Below are 23,449 nucleotides of genomic sequence, written 5' to 3'. Positions count from 1 at the left end.
CCAGAGCAACGAGCAGCGGGCATAGACTCCAGCCCCTCCCCCTGAACCCCACCCCTCCCCCTGAACTACACCCTTCCCCTGAACTACACCCTTCCTCCTGAACTACACCCTTCCCCCTGAACTACACCCCTCCCCCTGAACTACACCCTTCCCCCTGAACCCCACCCCTCCCCCTGAACTACACCCCTCCCCCTGAACTGCACCCCTCCCCCTGAACTACACCCTTCCCCCTGAACCCCACCCCTCCCCCTGAACTACACCCCTCCCCCTGAACCCCACCCCTCCCCCTGAACTACACCCCTCCCCCTGAACTACACCCTTCCCCCTGAACCCCACCCCTCCCCCTGAACTACACCCTCCCCCTGAACTACACCCTTCCCCCTGAACTACACCCCTCCCCCTGAACTGCACCCTTCCCCCTGAACTACACCCTTCCCCTGAACTACACCCTCCCCCTGAACTACACCCCTCCCCCTGAACTACACCCTCCCCCTGAACTACACCCTCCCCCTGAACTACACCCCTCCCCCTGAACTACACCCCTCCCCTGAACTACACCCTTCCCCCTGAACTACACCCCTCCCCTGAACTACACCCCTCCCCCTGAACCCCTGAACCACACCTCTCCATACCAGCTCCCCCAAACATGTCCCTTTTTTCTAAAATCCCCACCCCGTTGGGGTGTTACTGTCCTGCTGTGCTGTTCTTCTGCTTGTTTCTCGCTGGTGAAAACAGGCTCCACCATTTTAAGCAGTTCAGGAGGCAAGCTGCAATGCGAGAGGGTTTCGGCACCCTACCTGACAACTCAACATTGTGTTTTATTTCAGAGATTCATTCTCAGCACAGCGGATCCTGTATTTTGTTTTTATGGCTTTTAGACTGTCAGAAAAGGCTTGTAGATTATATGTGTTAATATGTGAAAAATCGTCCGACAGAACCCTTTGAGCTACATACATATCGTAGTTCACCGAGTGGCATGTTTATGTCTCCATGCACATGTTTGTCACCAGACAGACGCAACAGGATTGCAGATAAACCTGTATTTGAGACGCCTTGCAATAAAATGTAAACGCGCTGACCATAATGGTCAATTTACCGTCTGTATCCTTTTTAGTGTAGGTGGCACTGATTGAGGCTTACTGTATCATTACGGTATGTTTATCCTAAATCATGTGTCAAAAAACACAATTCAGTCCAGTTATGTAACAGGTACATCATGTTCATAGATGCGAAACAGCCCAACTCTTTTAGAGACCCATAACTTCAGACAGAGAGCCCATATGTCATTCTGAAGGGTCTGGAGTAGCACACATTTGGACTTGTTTATGTTGCTTGATAATGATTGCTGCTGTGAGAGCAAGTAAGCAGTTTGGTGCCAATGGTTAAGCACCATAGACCTGTTTGTCACGGTTTAACCCTGTTGAACCCTGTTTAACCCGGTTTAACCCAGTTTAACCCTGTTTGACCCAGTTTAACCCTGTTTCAGATTGGGTGTCCATTAGAAAACGGGGATGTGTTTGTTTTGTTTTCTGTTTCTGCATGAAGAGAAGGTTTGGGATCAGAAAGTTTATTTCAGTGAAATAATAACAGAAGATTAGATTAATACATTCTTATAAAATAATAAAGTGCATAACGAGTTCTGCGCATGATGTATGCATTTGTTGTGTTGAGGCATGCGGGACAGAGATTACAAACAGTCTGGTTCACTGCACCATTTACAGAACACAGAACCAGTCTTCTTTAATTTCCAGAATTATGTGCAAAGAAAATAAAAGAGACATAATGACTACGTATGGCCACATTACGCTCCACTGGAATCCCTCGGTGCTTTTACCTGATTACCTGATTACCTGATTACCTGATTCACTGCTACCTGAGAATCAGGAGCCAGAGTCCATGGGCTAAAGCTGGGGTATCATCCATCTTGTGTACAGCTTAACACCTTCACAAGTATATAAACCCTTATTTATTTTTTCTAATCGGGTAGGCCACTGACAGATTTATATCTCCCCCAGTAGATAAGTGGCAGTATGCTGGACTGTTATTGGACACATAGTAAAAAAAAATTTGTCAAAGAGAAATCATCTCATGGCCATTTTCATTTTCTGGAGTGAGTGTCCTGATATTCCCATGTTTACTAAAATGAAAGGGAATAACTAGGTTTGGTAAAAGATTGAAAGATTCTCTTTCATTGGGTGAAATGTGGCGTTTGGAACAGAAAGCTTTGGTTTTTAAAAGGATGGAACACCATGTGCTTCCCTAAAAAGTGCTGACCTTGGTGCTCTGCAGTCACAGCTGCCCTCGGTGGAGGAGCGAGGGGGGAGACTACGGGTTGAAAATAAACCGTGTCATTATCGCAGTGGTCAGACTGGAGCCTTGGAGTCCCACTTTCATTGTTCCTCTATGCGTCTGTATCCAGAGACTCCACCCGGGGAAATAAAATAGCAGAAAGGACAGAGATTCTCCAGGTCATCACCTGTGCACCTGTATCTACATTCATCTAGCACTGAAGAGCTAAGGTGTGAAACATCCCTGACTCAGACAGGTAAATAAGTACAGGCCTACATACAGTTTATGTTCAGCGATGAGGCCAGTGTTTAAACTATATTTCCACACATATACAAAACATATTTTCACTCCCTCACCACATCTCCAGAAACTTTTTATTTAGATCACAATACATGGAAACTACTATTCTTTAAACTACCAATTCAGTACCAATTTAACCTGCAGTCTCTCTCTCTCTCTCTCTCTCTCTCTCTCTCTCTCTCTCTCTCTCTCTCTCTCTCTCTCTCTCTCTCTCTCTCCCCTCATTGAGAGAATGGGGGTGGTTTAACTATTTGGGCATGACTTTAAATATGTCTTTAAAAAAAACCTTTGCAGTAGCGGTATTTCCGTGGTGTGTAAAAGCAGGTTAGGGCTCCTGCTCTGCTGGCAGAAAGGGGCTCGTAGGAGGCGACGCCAAAGGGCACCGATACATCTTACGGTGCAAAGATAATACATATAAATAAATATACATAAAAGGGGCAGGTTCAAGGTTCGACATCAAGGAAAAACGCACTAAACTCGCTGACCACGTCAATCCGGGAAATTCTTGATATTCTGTAAAAAGGTAGGTTGGTGGTAGATATATCTTTATATTTTCCCAGGAATGCAGCCTTTGCAGAAATGCGCAGATCATTTTGTTTTCGGATGATATGTAGAGAGCTATAAAAACTACTAATTTAAAGTAGCCTCACTACTCGATAATTTATACATGCATTCGTGAACTTATTTATTCAATATAATTGTATGCGGATTCAGTCAAATGGAGCGGTCAAATGATTCTTGCCGTTGGGCCAGATATTAAATTATTTTGGCGGTTAATCATTAGCCTACCTATCGAGATATATGCGTATCTTCTCATATATGCATTTTAAAACATTTTCAATAATGTATGCACATGGAGTACGATAATAATAGAAATATGCTGGGACATAAATTGCATTTACCTCATTAAATAACATGGTTTTTAGTCTGTTCAGGGCTGCTTACTTATTTATTTGAATTGCATTGGCTTCATTGCTTTTTTTCGATGAGAAAGTAGGCACAAGTTTGTGCGCTCGTGAAATGTTTGTTTCTGGCCTATTCAAACTTCTGTATGTTGATGGTATATATATTGTGCGTCTACCTTGTGCTGATGACTGCTTGAAAGGCATATTAAGGTGTGATGATTGCACATTTTTTGCACCTGTCGGAATTGGGGGTGGTGGAGGGTCGCTGTTTCATAAAAAAAAAAAAAAAAAATCTTTTTTTTTTCTCACAAATATGGGTGTGTAGAACTGCAAATATATCATGAATAGCATTGGGGCAGTTGGATATTTTAATTACACTGTATGTTTACAGCATGATTTCCATAATGTCATTGGTTTAAAAGGGCATGTGGTAGTAAATGGTATTTTATGTGAAAAAAGATCTCCGTAAAACCTCAAACCGCATCAAAACAGCAAGGAGACTGGTCACTATAAATACCCAGCATTCTCAGCTAGCACTACTTTCTCTGCACTCGCTTTTATAGAGAATGCCACATCCACAGCTGTACACACACACACACACGCACACATTCCAGTACACTACCACATGGCTCTCTGTTTCAGTCTCTCTTCGAGGGACCAAAGGCACCAAATTATAGGCAAATGTTTCCATGGTTCCCTGGGTCCTGAAGTTTCCCACTGACCATGTCCCAGTGCGAGGGCAGCCCAGCCCTGGACACAAACACACCGGAGATCAAAGCAACAGCGCGGGTTACTTCAGTTTTCCATTTTTACTCTCACATTCAGACCTCTGGCCCATAATATTTTAAGAAATGATGAGACAAAGATTTAGTCGGAAAAGGTGTTGGTGGGGACGTGTTTATTTGTACATTGCTGTTGCTTACACCGTCCAGCATCTGGTGGGTTTGCCGGCCAATAAAAATGGTCTCAGAAGGTTCCCAGGTATGAGCAGGAAAGACAGAGTCAGAGAAGTGTTATTTGAAACTGGCAGCTGTGTGGGTCTGAGCCTTGTGGTTCAGGGAGTTGGACTATGTTTCTTGAAAGTTTTGGTTCTGGATGTACGTGTATGGGGGGAGGTGTAGTGGACAGAGAGAGGTGTATTGGGGGAGGCGCAGTGAGGAGGCGCAGTGGAGAGAGAGAGGAGTATGGGGGAGGCGCAGTGAGGAGGCGCAGTGGAGAGAGAGAGGAGTATGGGGGAGGCGCAGTGAGGAGGCACAGTGGAGAGAGAGAGGAGTATGGGGGAGGCGCAGTGGAGAGAGAGGTGTATAGGGGGAGGCACAGTGGAGAGAGAGGTGTATAGGGGGAGGCGCAGTGGAGAGAGAGGTGTATGGGGGAGGCGCAGTGGAGAGAGAGGTGTATAGGGGGAGGCGCAGTGGGGAGAGAGAGGTGTATGGGGGGAGGCACAGTGGAGAGAGAGGTGTATGGGGAGGCGCAGTGGAGAGAGAGGTGTATAGGGGGAGGCGCAGTGGGGAGAGAGAGGTGTATGGGGGAGGCACAGTGGAGAGAGAGGTGTATGGGGGAGGCGCAGTGGAGAGAGAGGTGTATAGGGGGAGGCGCAGTGGAGAGAGAGGTGTATAGGGGAGGCGCAGTGGAGAGAGAGGTGTATAGGGGGAGGCGCAGTGGAGAGAGAAGTGTATAGGGGAGGCGCAGTGGGGAGAGTGAGGTGTATAGGGGGAGGCGCAGTGGAGAGAGAGGTGTATCGGGGAGGCGCAGTGGAGAGAGAGAGGTAAATGGGGGGAGGCGCAATGGAGAGAGGTGTATTGGGGGAGGCACAGTGGAGAGAGAGAGGTGTATTGGGGGAGGCGCATTGGAGAGAGAGAGGTGTATAGGGGGAGTTGCAGTGGAGAGAGGTGTATTGGGGGAGGCGCAGTGGAGAGGGAGAGGAAGCGGGTTCAAATCTGTGAGCTCCAGAGGAGTAACTTTCCACTGATGCTGCAGCAGAACTTACGAGGAACCTGAATACCTGTATTTCACCAACAGGATTCACCAATACATGCCATTCAATAATGGAAATCAGTACTGGTGCCTTAACATGTTTCCAGTTAATTTCTTGTCATCTGTTTTTTGGACAAGTGAATTGTTGCATTGTACCCCCTCCCCTCCCCACCCTCCCGACCTTCCTTTGCTCTGCCAAACACTCCTCTATCACAGAACACACAAACTGTGTGGCAGGATCTCACTACTGCCACCTGCTGTGTGGAGTTCTGGTGGCAGAGACACGGACCAAGTCTGAATGAGCGCACTTGCCTACTATTGAGTATACAACTTATAGAACTTGTAAACTTAATAGTCAGCAAATGCACTGATTCAGACACTGATTCAGACACTGATTCAGACCCTGATTCAGACCCTGATTCAGACACTGATTCAGACCCTGATTCAGACACTGATTCAGACACTGATTCAGACACTGATTCAGACATCGCCATGGTCTGTCTAGCATCACAGCTATCGCTCCGTACAGGAAGCTGAGAGTAGCTCAGACAGGCTTCTCAGAGCATAACGTGTGTGCTGTCCTGTTTCTCACGTCTTTTAGTAAAGCCATTTGTCAAGTTGGGGTCTCATACATAATGTTTTCACGTATTTCCTTATTTCAGAAAACCTCTGTTTGAAGCACGAGTAAGTAACACTTCTGAGGAAGATTAAAATAAATCTGACCAGAAAATAAGTAAATGTAGCCGGTTATTACTTTCAGTGTGTGTGTTTGTGTGTGGCTGTATGTGTGTGCTTAGTGTGTATTGTCTGTTAAGAGAAGTACATAAGCTTGTCTTGGTTGGCATTTATATAGCGCCTTTATCCAAAGCACTGTACAATTGATGCTTCTCATTCACCCATTCATACACACACTCACACACCGATGGCGATTGGCTGCCATGCAAGGCGCCGACCAGCTCGTCAGGAGCATTAGGTGTCTTGCTCAGGGACACTTTGACACAGCCTGGGCGGGCGATCGAACCGGCAACCCTCCGACTGCCAGATGACTGCTCTTACTGCCTGCGCCATGTCGCTCACATTTAGGGGAAAAGTCATTGTGTAGAGTGTGTGTGTGTGTGTGTGTGTGTGTGTGTGTGTGTGTGTGTGTGTGTGTGTGTGTGTGTGTGTGTGTGTGTGTGTATTGTGTGTAATCAGCAGTGCACAAGCTGGTATTACTTTTAGTTGGAAGGTCGGTGCAACAGCCGACCTCATGCTCCCCACATTTTCCCAGCCAAAACCGGGCTTTTCTGGGTATAATTTGATATAATTTGGTAGTTATTTTTGCTTTAAAAGGCCCAAGTGTGTAGCTGCTTTCAGCTATCGGTTCCAGCCCAGATCCTACAGCGAGTGGTTTTGAATTAAAAAAAGAAACCATATTCTATTTCACGGATAACAGTTATTCTTCTGAGTTCAGGGATGGGAGCTGTAATTTCTCCCCGGGCTGGGGGAATCTTCTTGGTTGTGTGGGTATCATGGAGTGGTGCTTGGCTTCAGAGTTCACGGGGTCTCGTATGCTCACTGTGAAGCAGTGCGTTTCGTAAAGGCTGCGTTCAGGTTCAGGTGTTGCCTGTCCTTGGAGTCATTGCTTTGCTGGTCCCGGCTTCTGGCCGGGGTCACTGGCACACCAAAGCGCCATGTGGCACAGTGGCTGGGAGCTCAGTGGCCAGAGTCATGGGGTAATTTAAAACAAATGGGAAATTATATAACTCTATGGGCTGGTTTCATAGACGGCTGGTTTCACAGTCCTGGTCTAAATTCTTTTTAGCCTTGGACGAGGCTGCACTGTATCTGCCCTATAAAGAATCCCTATTCCAGTCAGACATTCAGTCATATATACACCTGGGCACAAATGATGGGGGAATACACTTCCCACAATCAAAAAAGGAATATAATTTAATTTAAATCTGTATTTCGTGTTTTTCTTGGAGGGAGAGGACTTCCACAGAAAAGTCTATTGCACAGTGTAACTCTATCAAAGTTAACGAATAGAGCAGCAGACTTTGAAGCTTGGCTTACAATAGTTTATGGTGAATACAATACTTATCTTTGTATTATTTTCAAGAATGAAAGGATAACCTAGAATTAATTTCTTAATTCAAGCCTGTATTCCTGTGTGTTTATTTTGTTGCTGTGGCCCAAACGTGATTAGAGCGAGTTTATGGCTGTGTGGAGAGGCGGTGTGTTGGTCCTGAACCAGACCAGTGGGTGGCCCGCCTCGGTTCGGTGGGGTCACAATGACCTTTGGTAAAACCATATATCTCCCAGCAGGCAACTGGTTCAGTCAAACAAACAAGAATTTTTAATTTGAATTGAACAGCTACAATATAATGATATTCTTCTGTTTGCTTTCTCATATACACAAGCAGGTTGGGAGGATTCCCTTCTGGTGATACTTTTGTTAAAGTTTTTTTTTATATAAATAATCACTCTATTTGATTCTAGAATTCTAACTATCCTTGCCATGATATGTCAGCTACGTTGACTTGTTCTGATGTGGTGAAGAAATCTACGTAGTGTCTTGTCTTGAGAAATAATCAGCATTCAGCAGGGTATACTTAACATGGCTGCTACTGCTTTATAAATACCGGCAGGCCATGGTTACATGGGCAATCTCCTTTCAGGTTTATTTTAAGAGACCTCGGAAAGCCATGATTTTGTCTCAGCCTCCCTGACGTTATTACTTTTTCCACTTTTGTCGAGTTTTGTCTTTTAATTCACAAACTGCTGCGGAGCAGGCAGAGGCCCCGCTGCTGGGTTAGAGGGGTGTAATTAGAGTAATTAGGTTTAATATCATGCATTATGGTTAGATCTGGAGATGGATTTTGGTAGCGGGAAAGGACTTTGACTCATGGTTTCTCTTTATACAGCAGCACTGTGCTGCTTCATGAGAGCCATGTGAAAGGCAGGGAGGGCTGAAGCCAGTCCCACAGAGACCACAGAGACGGCCGGAGGAGCAGGTGGATTTCTGAGGCACCTTATACCATACAGTTATACACTCACCAAGCACTTTATTAGGAACATTTTTACTTTAATACACCTACTTATTCATGCGATTATCTTATCAGCTAATTGTGTGGCAGCAGTGCAATGCATACAATCATGTAGATATGGGTCAGGAGCTTCAGTTAATGTTCACATCAATCATCAGAATTGGGAAAAAATTTGATCTAAGTGACTTTGACCGTGGAATGATTGTTGGTGGCAGACAGGGTGGTTTGAGTATCTTAGAAACTGCTGATCTCCTGGGACTATAGTCTCTAGAGTTTGCAAAGGATGGTGCAAAAAACTAAAAAGAATCCAGTGAGCAGAAGTTCTGTAGACAGAAACGCCTTGTTAATGAGAGACGTCAGAGGAGAATGGCCAGACTGGTCAAAGCTGACAGGAAGGTGACAGTAACGCAAATAACCACACATTACAAAAGTGGTGTGCAGAAGAGCATCTCTGAACACACATCGCATCATCACTCTAAGTGGATAGGCTACAGCAGTAGAAGTCTAAAAAATAAGTCTAATAAATACCTAATAAAGTGCTCACTGAGTGCTCTCCTGAGAGTCTTCAGGTTGAGGTCTGTTAGCAGAACAAGGGGACATAAATGGAAATTAGTAAAGGATAAATTCCGCACAAGTATTTTTTCACAGAGAATGGTCACTGTGTGGAATAGCTTGCCAGGCCATGGAGTGGAGGCAGAAACTCAGGACCAGGCTTGGTACGGTGCTAGAAACTATATAGCTTTGAGGAAAACTAAGCATTAGGTATGTTTTAGTGGTAGGAAAAGGTTAGCATTGCTGGACTGAATGGCTTGTTCATTATGTTACGTTATATTATAATTCATATGTATTTATTTTGTTTTTGACAGGAACAGTTTTTGGCTTCAAAGTCAACTGTTAGGGTTAGCTATTGAACTACTTTAAGTACGTCTCCAGTCCATGGACAGGCAGAAAAAAAACACAGCCATGAAGGGCAATTCCTTGCCCTACAGTAAACAGGACAGTATCAATTTTCCCTGGTTTCACACAGTGTTTTTTATATCACACCAGAGGAAGACATAGCGGTAGTAATGGGCCTGAAACCTCACAACCATACATGGAGTTTCTGTTACCAGCAGTGAATGTTACAGCAGCATTTCAATAATCAGTTAAGTATATTTGATCTCACACCTGCAACGGTTAGGCAGGGACGTTTTAAGAGTGACTACCCCGAGTTCTTTCACATGGGGAGACACAACATACACACACACGCTGATCCCCTCAGCACAACATACACACACACGCTTATCTCTCATCACGTGGGGAGACACAACATACACACACACGCTGATCCCCTCGGCACAACATACACACACACACTGATCCCCTCGGCACAACATACACACACACGCTTATCTCTCATCACAACATACACACACACACTGATCCCCTCATCACAACATACACACACACACTTATCTCTCATCACAACATACACACACACGCTTATCTCTCATCACGTGGGGAGACACAACATACACACACACGCTTATCTCTCATCACAACATACACACACACGCTGATCCCCTCAGCACAACATACACACACACGCCTATCCCCTCAGCACAACATACACACACACGCTTATCTCTCATCACGTGGGGAGACACAACATACACACACACGCTGATCCTCTCAGGTCCCCTCGCTGTTCAGTGCACATCCGATACGCACTGGATGTTTACGGTTGTATTTCAGGCCGTTCTCATGACCAACAAAGAGATTTATGCATGACCTGTGAAGTAAATTGATCGATGAAGTCTGACTGTGAAAGTTGTACCAAACTATATACTACATAATGAGTGTATGTGCATGTGTGTGTGTGTGTGTGTGTGTGTACTGTACATAGTTGATTCTTGAGTGCAGGTATAAGAGACCCTTCAGTATTTAGTATTGACTCTTGGCTTTTTGATAGGTTTATCAAAATAATCTGGGATGAAGCACCGTCCAAAGGGTTTGGAGGTATTTGGCTAACCTTAGGCATATAAGAGGCTTCTGTACATTTCCAAATGTATTCTGCAGCTGCTATCAGCAGTTACATTATCAATGAAGACAGTGAGCCTGCACCTTTGGGCTATGACAGCTATACATGCTCCACCACCACTTTTTACACATGGGGTGGGGGGTTCTTGGGATTTTGGGCAGTTTCTTCTGGCCTCCAAACTTTACTCTTGCAATCGCTCTGATACAAGACAGTCTTGGTCTCATCTGCCCACAAGACCTTTTTCAAGAACTCTGTAACTGTGTAACTGTAACTATAAGCTGCCCATCCTGTTTTGCTGATAACTAGTGGTTTATATCTTGCAGTGTAGCCTCTGTAGATCTGTTTGTGAAGTCTTCTGTGGATAGTAGTCACTGACACATCCACATCGGCCCCCTGAAGAGTGTTTCTGGTCTGTCAGACAGGTTTTAGTGGGTTTTTCTTTATTACGTGATTGTGATTACTGAGTTCACCAGGGCTTTCTTTCTTCTTCATGGTGTTCCAAACAGTTCATTTTGGTAAGCCAATTGTTTGGCCTATGTCTCTGGCTGTCCTCTTATTCCTTAGCCTCATAATACCTTCACAGCCATTAACAAACCACAGCCAAACTCCAATGGCAATCAAAAGCCTAGAATCACGACTCAGTACTGAAAGCTCTCTTATACCTGCACTTCGGAAGCGATTGAACACAGGCGACTAATCAGAAACACACATCAAGCCTTTATTATGATGCCCTGAAATGGGAAGACGATGATAAAAAGTGCTGTCATTTCTACACGATGAAACGAAAATGGACAAAAATATTCTTTAATAAAAGCTGAAAATCTGCACTTTAACCACATGTGAATTGTTTGATTACAAATCTAAAATTGTGGAGTACAGAAACAAGTCAAGAAAAACTGAATTGTATCTGAGCTGCTTTAAAAAAATTATTTATTTGGGGAATTATCCAATGCGTTCCTACCTGTTTATTTCCCACAGGTGGGAAGTGAAGCCGCTGCCAAACTGTCTTAACTTAACACGAGCTACGAGCCAAATGTTGGTGAATTGTTTCCAACCCTAACCTGACCACTGCCCTTTTAACTCTGGTTTGCTTGAGACGAGAGCTCGTTCCGTGTGAAGCCCTGTGTGGGCTGCTCTGTGTGTGAAGCCCTGTTTGGGCTGGTCTGTGTGTGAAGCCCTGTTTGGGCTGGTCTGTGTGTGAAGCCCTGTTTGGGCTGGTCTGTGTGTGAAGCCCTGTTTGGGCTGGTCTGTGTGTGAAGCCCTGTTTGGGCTGGTCTGTGTGTGAAGCCCTGTTTGGGCTGGTCTGTGTGTGTAGCCCTGTTTGGGCTGGTCTGTGTGTGAAGCCCTGTTTGGGCTGGTCTGTGTGTGAAGCCCTGTTTGGGCTGGTCTGTGTGTGAAGCCCTGTTTGGGCTGGTCTGTGTGTGAAGCCCTGTTTGGGCTGGTCTGTGTGTGAAGCCCTGTTTGGGCTGGTCTGTGTGTGAAGCCCTGTTTGGGCTGGTCTGTGTGTGAAGCCCTGTTTGGGCTGCTCTGTGTGTGAATGACTGGTGGACACTGGCCTGGGGAGGATTCAAATGCCTTCAAATAGAGCAGAGCGGTGTCCGCCCATTAAAGTGCCAGTTTGAGTCTCACCAGCAGCACCGTTACGTTTGTGTCCGTGCTAGAAGAGGGCGCTGGGCTGGGCCCGGTTCTGAAACGTGTCCTGCTCTGCGGTGGGCCCGCGGCGGCTCGGGGGGGAGTGTGGTGGTCTCACCCAGAGCAGCGGATCGGTGCAGGTCCGATCTTAGGAGCGGAGGGGCAGTTATGGGGCCCGTGTGGTGCAGTTATGGGGCCCTTGTGGTGCAGTTATGGGGCCCTTGTGGTGCAGTTATGGGGCCCGTGTGGTGCAGTTATGGCGAACCTCAGTGCAGTGATTAGGGTGAGGTGGAGGAAGAACTGACAGCATGTAATTCAGACGTTTTCATTTATTTACAAAGAAAAGGTCAGTTATAGAACCAAACTGCAGTTGTGTATTAACGCAGTATCAGTCTGAAGTTACATTCCCTGTTTTTTCTTCTCTCCATATTAGGAATGTTCTGCCAGCCCCGGATTTTACATTACATTACTACTATTACTATTACATAGTCTAGCAAACACTCTTATCCACAGCAACTTTCACTTCACTTTTGAGTTTTTTTACAGAGAATCAATTTATTCACCTGGATATATATTCTGTAGTGAAGCAATTTTGGTTAAGTGCCTTGCTCTAGCAGCAGTGACCTAGCTGGGAATCCTGGGTTACAAGGCCAGTTCTTTACCCATAATGCCACACTGCCACTTCTTTTTGCTCTTCAGTCTGCCGGCTGACCTGCCCAGCCGCGGCCCAGGGGCAGTGCGCATCACCACAGCTTGTCCTGTTGCGTTGCCTTTCCAAAACCTGAGAATGCTTCTGTTAAACGGACCCGGTTGTTGTTTCTGTTAAATTGATGCATTTTATGTCATTTTGACTGCGCAGCTTTTCCAGTTCATCTGTGGAAAAGTACCTGCTTGTTTCCGTGTCGTTACGCTGTGTTGTGTCTCACCATCTGCTGTGCGCTATAAGGGAGCCCTCCGGGGAGGAATCGTGTGGTGACGTCATAATTACATAAACTCTGTGGATCTGTGGTGCTCATGTGACTCTGCAGTAATCTGTCCCCTGCACTTAAACCCACCCGCATCCAATGCACACATAAACACAGCCCTGCTTCCCCCTTTTCTCCCTGTCCCTCTCTCCTTCCATCCCTTCTTCTCCTCTGTTTTCTGAGCAGCCTAAATCATGTGAGGTTCATTCTGTTCTTTCCCCAAACAGCGTTTGAAGCCAGTATATAGAACATTTTTTAGGCTTGCTACAACTACTAAAGGCCTTTTTTCACTTTTTGAATCAGTGTACTTACAATTTTGACTTGAGTGTTTCTTAAGTAACTGACATCCTTTCTCCATAGCTCCAAAGATTTTAGCCACCCTGATGGTCTTTATGTGCGAGCAGTGTTCGTGTGTGTTTGTGTCTCTGATTGTGTGTGTACCTGTGTGCGTGTGTGTATGTGTATGTGTGTGTGTGCGAGTGTGTGTGTGTCTTTGTGTATTTGTGTCTCTGATTGTGTGTGTCTGTGTGTGTGTGTGTGTGTGTGTATCTGTGTGTGTGTCTGTGTGAGTGTGTGTGTGTATCTGTGTGTGTGTCTGTGTGAGTGTGTGTGTATCTGTGTGAGTGTGTTTGTCTGTGTGTGTGTCTTTGTGTATTTGTGTCTCTGATTGTGTGTGTATCTGTGTGTGTGTCTGTGTGAGTGTGTATCTGTGTGTGTGTCTGTGTGAGTGTGTGTGTGTGTCTGTGTGAGTGTGTGTGTATCTGTGTGTGTGTCTGTGTGTGTGTGTGTGTATGTGTGTGTATCTGTGTGTGTCTGTGTGAGTGTGTGTGTGTGTGTCTTTGTGTATTTGTGTCTCTGATTGTGTGTGTGTCTGTGTGAGTGTGTGTGTGTGTGTCTGTGTGAGTGTGTGTGTATCTGTGTGTGTGTCTGTGTGTGTGTGTATCTGTGTGTGTGTCTGTGTGAGTGTGTGTGTGTGTGTCTTTGTGTATTTGTGTCTCTGATTGTGTGTGTGTCTGTGTGAGTGTGTGTGTGTGTGTCTGTGTGTGTGTGTGTATCTGTGTGTGTGTGTGTGTGTGTGTGTGTGTGTGTGTTTATGTGTCTGTGTATGTGGAAGGGGTTGCTGTTTCCCAGAAGCAGTGTGTGGTTTGAGACTGCAGATTATAGAGTCTCTGGAGTTGCGCTCTTACTTCGGTTTTTGGTTCCCTTTTGAACCGCATGCCACGTGTTGGGATACAAAAGCGATACATTTATCCCATTATTATCGCAAAGCTTATTCATACATTTGCCATCGTCATTCTGAAGAAGCTAACTGAAAATCAGGTGTCACGCATAGTTGTTGTGTTTACCTTCCTGTTTACTGAGTTTATGGTGGACAGGTTTTTCATTACTGGTGTTTGGATTTTGTTTAAAGCACATTTTCCTCCATTTCAAGGCAATATGCCATGGCTTTCATTGTTGATATTTCTGAACAGAAACTTTATTGTCTCTGGCATGGACTAGTCTTCGCTTTCACAGGATGGTCTGCCATGGTAGATGGGACATTTCTACCTGAAACTGTATTGCTAAAAATACAAATGCAATCCTGAAACCAGACTGCAAGCCCGAAGTCTAAATGCATCCAATGCTTTAATTGCACAGCCACCCGCAACAATGCTCTATATAATTTATTTTTAAGCATTTATTTTGAATGGAGAATAATGCAGAATAGTGTTGGTATGTGATTCACCGAATAATGCATTCTATGGTTTTATAATGTGTGTCTGTCTCTACCCTACAGGTCAGTGTATGTAGGTGAAGGTGACCTGTGATGTTTTATAATGTGTGTCTGTCTCTACCCTACAGGTCAGTGTATGTAGGTGTAGATTGCCTGTGATGTTTTATAATGTGTGTCTGTCTCTACCCTACAGGTCAGTGTATGTAGGTGTAGATTACCTGTGATGTTTTATAATGTGTGTCTGTCTCTGCCCTACAGGTCAGTGTATGTAGGTGTAGATTGCCTGTGATGTTTTATAATGTGTGTCTGTCTCTGCCCTACAGGTCCGTGTATGTAGGTGTAGATTGCCTGTGATGTTTTATAATGTGTGTCTGTCTCTGCCCTACAGGTCCGTCTGTGAAGAGTAGCCATGCTGCCCCACTCTGCACTCGTTCTGCTGCTCTGTGTGACTCACCTGTTTACCCCCTGCCCTGCCCTGCCCTTTGAGCAGAAGGGATTCTGGGACTTTGGGATGGACAGTGACATCGGTGACCTGATGAAGATGATGAGGGATGAAGAGGAAGGATCTGCCATTGAGGAACTGCCCCGCCCTAAACACGAGCCCACCTGCCCCTTTGGGTGCCAGTGTCACCTGCGTGTGGTGCAGTGCTCAGACTTGAGTATGTGCGTGTGAGTGTGTGCGCGTGTGTGCGCATGTGTGTGTGTGTGTTGGTGTGTGCTGTATGAGGGAGAGGCAGAGAAAGTGGCTTCCATACAGTGGAGAAAGAGAGAAAGGGAGATATATCAGAGACAGAGATGATAGATGGGCTAGATTGTTCATGAGAATTCAAAGTAAATATTGTGTAACTGAGCAGAATTAATATCTGGCCACCCTGCAGCTCAGCAGTGAGTACACCCTCCCTGCCACGCCCGCCCATGGACACACATGCATGTATGAACAGTCAAAATAATTGCCTTTATACAAAATACCCAGATGCACACGAATTATGCAGGCAAGGAAACACACATTCACACACAAACCCGTGTACACTGAAGTAACTCACACACTTGTGCAGACACGCACAGTAACATATGCATATTGACAGGGAGACATATACACATTTACACACACTAAATTGCAGCAGTGAATTGCCAAGCATTCTCCAAAACTGTAGGCTTCTGAAAAACTTCATAGTTTAAGCAGCTGTAAACCTCAAACAGAAGTTCACTCAGGAATCAAATGCTTATTTTTCCTCTTTGTTATAGAATGACTCATTTTAGAACTTGTGGTACAATATGTTAATTATGTTGATACATTGACATAATCTCAAATATGTTCTACTGTGAATTCATGTGATTTTAAAATGTGTATGCTGTTTTTCTTTTCCTTTCATACTGGTAATTTTCTGCATGCTACTGGATGTAAATCCTACATGTCATAGTCCTGTGGCTGTGGCCTTTTCTTTGATGCAGAGAGGCTCAGATACAGACAGTAGTGCTGTATTTATAGACCGTTAGGGCGGAGCATGTGTTCTTAATTTGAGAGGGAGATGCATTTGTGTCATGGCTGTGTGTGTGGCACGGATCACAGAAGAGAAGGAGGCACAGGCACAACTGTGAATCAGGCCCCTGCTACGCCTTTTGAAGTTGTATGCCCAGTCTACTGACTCACTGATTCTGAATCCCAGTCTACTGACTCACTGATTCTGAATCCCAGTCTACTGACTCACTGATTCTGAATCCCAGTCTACTGACTCACTGATTCTGAATCCCAGTGTACTGACTCACTGATTCTGAATCCCAGTCTACTGACTCGCTGATTCTGAATCCCAGTCTACTGATTCACTGATTCTGAATCCCAGTGTACTGACTCACTGATTCTGAATCCCAGTCTACTGACTCACTGATTCTGAATCCCAGTCTACTGACTCACTGATTCTGAATCCCAGTCTACTGACTCACTGATTCTGAATTTCAGTGTACTGACTAAAGTCAGATAGATGTATAAAAATATGTACTGTGTACTAAATAAACTGCACATATAATGCAGCTCCCGAATACAGACCGTAAGGACACTGGGTGAGAAAGTTGTTTAATAGGCAAAGTTTTCTCTTAAAATCCCCAGATGAGCACACTTTTCAGGAGGTAAACCATACATTTTAGCAGGTCCCACAGAGAGGAAGACATGGAACAATCCTTGTGTCCAATTTCAGTCAATCAGAGAGGAAGAGGCCGGGACTCTTTATTGAAGGGCGGATGTCTTAGGACACTTTTAGCCTTGAATTTGTCGTAAAGATAGTTGAATGTCAAGTCTCACAAGCATACCAGCTAGTCTAGCAATTACTTCATATGAAAATATTTGGGGTGACATGTCTCCCAAACCTACACATATGTATGTGTACATAATGTACATACTGTATATAGTTTGTATGTTGTGGGTGCTCATGCACAATTTGCAGCTTCATGTCTCAGCAGGCAACAGCAATGAAGTATAACAGTACATATGGTTGTGTGTAGACAGCATCATAATTAAAATGTGAGCATGTGTAAACAGTATTGTGATTAAAAAGAGCGTGTTTAAACGTTATCATAATTAAAATGTGAGCATGTGTAAACAGTATTGTGATTAGAAAGAGCATGTTTAAACCTTATCATAATTAAAACGTGAACATGCATAAGCAACATTGTGACTGTCAGCATGTGCAGAATATACATGGACATCACTGTGATTTTGGGTATGTGACTATGAGTGTGTGCAGACAGTATTGTGATTGTTATTGTGAATGTACACAGAATGTGTCTTGATTGTGATTGTGAGTGTGTGATTGTGAGGGGTGGAAAGTCCTGCCATGTGTTTCTTCCACACCAGCTGAATGGACCAATTATTTCTATCTCTTAGCTGAAAAAATTGTGCAAATTCAGGTGATTGAAGCAAAATACTGGGGAGGTGTGAGCCTGGGTTTTCCACCTCTGGTGATTGTGAGGGTGTGCGGACATCTTTATGATTATGAATATGTACAGACTTTTTTTTGTTTTGTTTTGTGATTGCATGCTTGTGATTATGAATGTGCTCAGTATCATGATGGCATGATTGTGGTTGTGACTGTGCACTTGTGAGCATGTGCAGATGGTATCATGATTACATGATTGTGGTTGTGAATGTGCACAGACAATATCGTGATTGTGATTGTGGCTGTGCGCATGTGCAGACAGTCTTATGACTGCTTGATTGTGGTGGTTAATGTGCACAGACAGTATTGTGGTTGTGACTGTGCACTTGTAAGCATGTGCAGACAGTATCATGATTGCATGATTGTGATTAGGAATATGCACAGACAGTATTGTGATTGTGACTGTGTACTTGTGAGCATGTGCAGACAGTATCATGATTGCATGATTGTGATTGGGAATATGCACAGACAGTATTGTGATTGTGGCTGTGCGCTTGTGAGTATGTGCAGACAGTCATATGATTGCTTGATGGTGGTGGTTAATGTGCAGACAGTATTGTGACGTGTCATGCTGTGTGATGCGCGTTCCTGTTCAGGCCTCACTGCTGTCCCGTATGACATCCCTGCTGACACCAGGCTGCTGGACCTGCAGAACAACTACATCACAGAGCTGAGAGAGAACGACTTCAAGGGGCTCACCAACCTCTATGTAAGAGAAGAGAGAGACTGATTCAGGAGACTGTCTTGACAAGCGTTTTAGTCTTGTAATTTGACTGAAGATATAATTTTTTCTCTCAAATAGAAAATATGACCTTGTTTTAAGTTACTATTTGCTTGACAAGTGAAATGTTCTCACCCGACAAAGGTTGGCCCCAAATCTGGAAATCAAGCTTCATTGGCAGTTTTAGTAAAAGACATTAGATCCATCCATTATCTTAACCCACTTATCCTAAACAGGGTTGCAGGGGGGCTGGAGCCTATCCCAACATACATTGGGTGAAAAGCAGGAATACACCCTGGACAGGTCGCCAGTCCATCGCAGGGCACATACACCATTCACCCACACACTCATACACTCATACCCACGGGCAATTTAGACTCTCCAATCAGCCTAATCTGCATGTCTTTGGACTGTGGGAGGAAACCAGAGTACCCGGAGGAAACCCACACAAACACAGGGAGAACATGCAGACTCCACACAGAGAGGCCCCGGCCGACAGGGATTCAAACCTAGGAGTTCCTTGCTGTGAGGTGGCAGTGCTACCCACTGCACCATCCGTGCCGCCTCTTATTCAAGTAATCTCTCTCTGAATGAATTATCCTTTACTGGCATGATATACATTCAGTGAGATTTTTATTTGGGATTTTTGTTTTTCTCAGTGCCAGATTCAGAGTAAAAATATAGTTTTTAAGCTTTTAAAGCAATATGCCAAAAAGTAGTGTCACAAAGTGAAAGTAACACCGGAGCTGTTTGGAGGCTAGCCAGCTTGTCACTGTCCACCAGTCACAAACAACCACCTCAGCTGTGTTTGTGGCTACATGTCTTGGTCTGTATGTCTTAATGGCAAGGGTAAATGTTCAATATAAATTTTTTTTTTAATATGGCTTTAAAGGGTTTATACATAGGATAACAAGTTATATCCATCCATCCATCCATCCTCCCTCTCCCTCTCTCCCTCTCTCTCTCTCCCCCCCCCTCTCTCTCTCTCTCTCCCTCCCTCTCTCTCCCACCCTCTCTCTCTCCCTCCCTCTCCCTCTCTCTCCCTCTCCCCCCTCCCTCTCTCTCCCTCCCTCTCTCTCTCCCTCTCCCTCCCTCTCTCTCCCCCCCTCCCCCTCTCCCTCTCTCTCTCTCTCTCTCTCTCTCTCTCCTCCCTCTCTCTCTCTCTCTCTCTCTCTCTCTCTCTCTCTCTCTCTCTCTCTCTCTCTCTCTCCCCCTCCCTCTCTCTCAGGCCCTGGTTCTGAGGAATAATCAGATCTCCAAGGTGCACCCCCGGGCCTTCGCCCCGCTCCAGCGTATGCAGAAGCTCTACTTCTCCCACAACCACCTCACGGCCATGCCCAAAAACCTGCCCCCCTCCCTGGAGGAACTGCGCATCCATGACAACCGCATCCGGAAGATCCCTGCCGGGACCTTTGCCAACCTGAGGAACATGAACTGCATTGGTTAGACACCTTGGCATGGCTCTTAACCTCCTTGTTATATACACTGCCCTCCAAACGTGTGGGGCCTACAGAGGGAATTGTATAATTTCATTTTGTCATTTGGATTTTGTCATTTAATCAGCCAATCATGTGGCAGCAACTAAAAGCATGCAGATATGGTCAAGAGGTTGTTTTTTAGACCATTATTGTACAGTTATACAATGTTTTGGTACAGAGTGTCAACTGTATATTTTGAAACCCAAATTTAAGGACTATAAACACAGGCAGAGCAGAGGATGAGTCAACGTGTCAATGAGCCTTTTTCAATGATAGGAAGGGATTTACAATGGTCTTGTAACAATGCTGTAACACAAACATCTTACCTATTGTACCTTTAAGTAAATAGCAAAAATAACAAAGTTCACTCTACTGTTTCCACACATGTCATATCAGGACATGTCATCATCCTCTCTCTCTGCACCCAAAACCACTTTGTCCTCCTCGCTCTAACCACATCTCTAATTGAGTAAATAGGCTTAAACATCACACAGAGGTTTTTGCAGTACGCATTTCGTCTTTTGCAGAAATGGGAGGAAACCCCCTTCACAACAGCGGTTTCGAACCCGGAGCTTTTAAAGGACTCAAGCTGAGCTATCTTCGTATCTCTGAGGCTAAACTAACAGGCGTTCCCAAAGGTACGTTGCTCACCTCCTAGGGCCACAGGAGAGTGGTTCACCCATTTATCCATTCACCGATTCCCTCATTTATTTATTTGTTCAGCCATTCTCTGATGGCAACCTTCTGTGGCAACATCAACATTCCTCACAACACACACACTGCCTCCACCAAGATAATTGCTTGATAATTGCTGCAATGATTAGAACATCTGCTGCTAATGATAGATTGTCTAAAAAGGTTACTTGTAAAATATAGGTGCCCATGTTTAATCCCTTTCTGTCTCTCTCTCTCTCCACAGACCTCCCAGAAAGTCTGCACGAGCTTCATTTGGACCACAACCAGATTCAGGCCATAGAACTGGAGGACTTGAGCCGGTACACAAACCTGAACAGGTGTGTTTGGACCCAGGTGTACCAGCATGACAAGTTAGAGTACCAGGGCCAGTTTACAGTCAAGTAAACCTTATTGCATTTATTAAAACATGCCGTTTTACCAACCACATTTATTGAATCAGCCAATTTGAATTTTTCTTCTGACAAAATCTTAGTCTTAGTATCTGATTATCGCCATCTTCACGCCTTAGCCTAAATATGTGTTATAACAGTGACCTCTAGAGGAACATTGTGAGGCATTGCAGTTCCGTTTAGAAAACTGCTTGCAACTGACCATCTGGTGAATGTAACATTCTGACTGGAGGTTCAGGAAAAAGGAGGTTAAGAGGTTGAGAAACATTATTCAGACAGTTAATAAAAAATCACTCCTATCCAGAGTGACTTAAACTGATTATTTTTTTACATACAATCCATTTATACAGCTAAATGTTTACTATAGCAACTCCAGACTATGCTCAGTGATACAATGACAGAACCCCACCATTATACAGTTATATCAGTATTTTATGCGCGTGTTTGTGTACTTTTTTGTGCTTCAGACTGGGCCTGGGCTATAACCATATTCGGAATATTGAAGCTGGCAGTTTGCATTACATGCCTTACCTGAGAGAACTCCACATAGACAACAACCGACTCAACAATGTTCCGGCAGGCCTCCCCGAAATGAAATACCTCCAGGTGAGGAGGGTGGGATGGCAGGTTAGATTTGGTGGCTGGGACAGCAAGTAGGGGAGCTTGGTGGAACAGCCAGTGAGTTTGGTGGGACTGAAGGTAACAGTTATGTTCTCTGGCTCCTGCTTATTCTGTGTTACCTTGCTGCAGGTGGTCTATCTCCATGCCAACAACATCAGCCGCATCGACATCAACGACTTCTGCCCCCTGGGCTTCGGCATGAAGAGGACCTTCTACAACGGCATCAGTCTCTTCTCCAATCCCATCAACTACTGGGAGGTGCAGCCTGCCACCTTCCGCTGTGTGAGCGACAGCCTTGCCATTCAGTTCGGCAACAACAGGAAGTAGAGGAAAGGGGCGGGGGTAGTGAGAGAGAAAGGAAGCGAGAGTGTGGGTGAGAGAGAGTGTAAAACAGAGAGGAGGAAGGGAGAGAAGGCAAAAGACAGAGACAAGCCGGCGAGGAGGAACCAAATTGCCACAATTCAAGGTTTAAAAAACCCACGTGTCGAGCCTCACAGAGGTGGCGATGATGGAGGAAAAACTGATGGTGATTTTTTATCCATTTCTGTGAACTTTACACAAAAACAGAAGCATTAAGAAATTGGGAGGGGACAGAGATGCTTAGATATATAGAGATATATGGGAGGGATCATATGTTCAGTGATATGAATCAATCATTGTGTTCTGTTCTAGGGAGAACATTATTTTTATTTGTCCAAAGAAATCAGTGGCTGACAGCTCATTGTAGCTCCACCGTTGACGGGGGTCATGACACCTCTCTCCCCCACCAGTATGGGGAACTTCATCCATCCTTATCATTTTCTTTAGGTTAAATGCAAACATACCCCCTGATAAACTGTATTTGTGATTTCCTGTTACAGTTCATCAAACTGGCAACCGTGCACAACATTTAGAATCTTGTCATTCAAGAAAAGCATTACAGAGCATGACTTATTCATCGAACAAATTCTGATGCTGTGACACTTTTCTTATAAACCTTTTAATGAATATTGTTGGTGTTGTGTTCATTTTTGTCACTGTTTTTATAGTTTTGAAATGATCAGTAATGGTATTATAATTATAAATAGCATAATTGTTATAACTGATTTTATTATGGTCAGATTTTGCTCATCGAAGAGCTCTCACATGAAAGGTTTTCATCATTATTACTGCAAACATTTCTTAAAGCATTGTCTGTTGGTGAAACTTTGAAAATGACTTTTTATGTTTGCAAACAAATTTATTACAGAGAAGGATCTTGGGGGTGGGGGTGTCAACTTCTAGGAATGGAATAGCTAGACCAATGTCCAATGTCCTAGGACAGAACAATGACACTTTCCCCAAGAGACATTTGCTTATAAGTACTGCAAAATTGCAGAAAATAATGCCTGACTTATGCTGTAATGAAAGTAGCGGATAATTATTTTTTCCATTAATTTGCTAAAAATGCTTTTCCCCTTGTGGTTGACTGGCTGTGTGCTTTTTTAAGTTGAGGATCACAGGCCCTTGTGCAAACCCTGTACCCTGTCATGTTTTCAATGTCTGTCTTTTCTGTTGCATGTGAAAATAAAGATTCAGCTTCAATTTAGCAGCAGAAAAATGGGATCTGCCTGCTTGTAGAAAAATAAAACAAAACAGTTCCTGACAGGGGTGAGGTCAGAGGTCAGAGGTTGGGTCCCAGCCTTGATGACCTCATTGGATTCCAAACTTCAGACTTCATGTTATTTCCCTAATAAAAGCCGGAACAGGTGAATAAGTATGTTCAGTGCAATATGGGCAACATATATTCTCTCTTCACTTATACAAG

At 44.5% G+C, this 23,449-nt stretch overlaps 2 protein-coding genes across 2 annotated transcripts in view; both read left to right on the top strand.

Annotated features, from left to right (window-relative positions):
* The window catches only part of si:dkey-6n6.1 (uncharacterized protein LOC100170811 homolog), a 14,281-nt gene extending 14,256 nt beyond the window's left edge, over positions 1-25 (top strand). Inside the window, exon 12 of the mRNA XM_061257459.1 lies at positions 1-25. This exon is cut by the window's left edge and continues 153 nt beyond it. Within this exon, the coding sequence (XP_061113443.1) occupies positions 1-25 (25 nt within the window).
* Positions 26-2,909: 2,884 nt separating this feature from the next.
* Positions 2,910-22,650, top strand: bgna (biglycan a). The gene is made up of 8 exons (XM_061258038.1): positions 2,910-3,112; positions 15,217-15,487; positions 18,355-18,467; positions 19,708-19,921; positions 20,485-20,595; positions 20,877-20,970; positions 21,510-21,648; positions 21,793-22,650. The coding sequence occupies exons 2-8, from the start codon at positions 15,238-15,240 to the stop codon at positions 21,988-21,990; spliced, it is 1,119 nt and encodes a 372-aa protein (XP_061114022.1). The 5' UTR covers positions 2,910-3,112; positions 15,217-15,237; the 3' UTR covers positions 21,991-22,650.
* Positions 22,651-23,449: the final 799 nt, after the last annotated feature.

This window comes from Conger conger, chromosome 10 (genome assembly GCF_963514075.1).
Source record: "Conger conger chromosome 10, fConCon1.1, whole genome shotgun sequence".
Taxonomy (NCBI): domain Eukaryota; kingdom Metazoa; phylum Chordata; class Actinopteri; order Anguilliformes; family Congridae; genus Conger; species Conger conger.
This window is presented reverse-complemented; position numbering and strand designations above follow the sequence as displayed.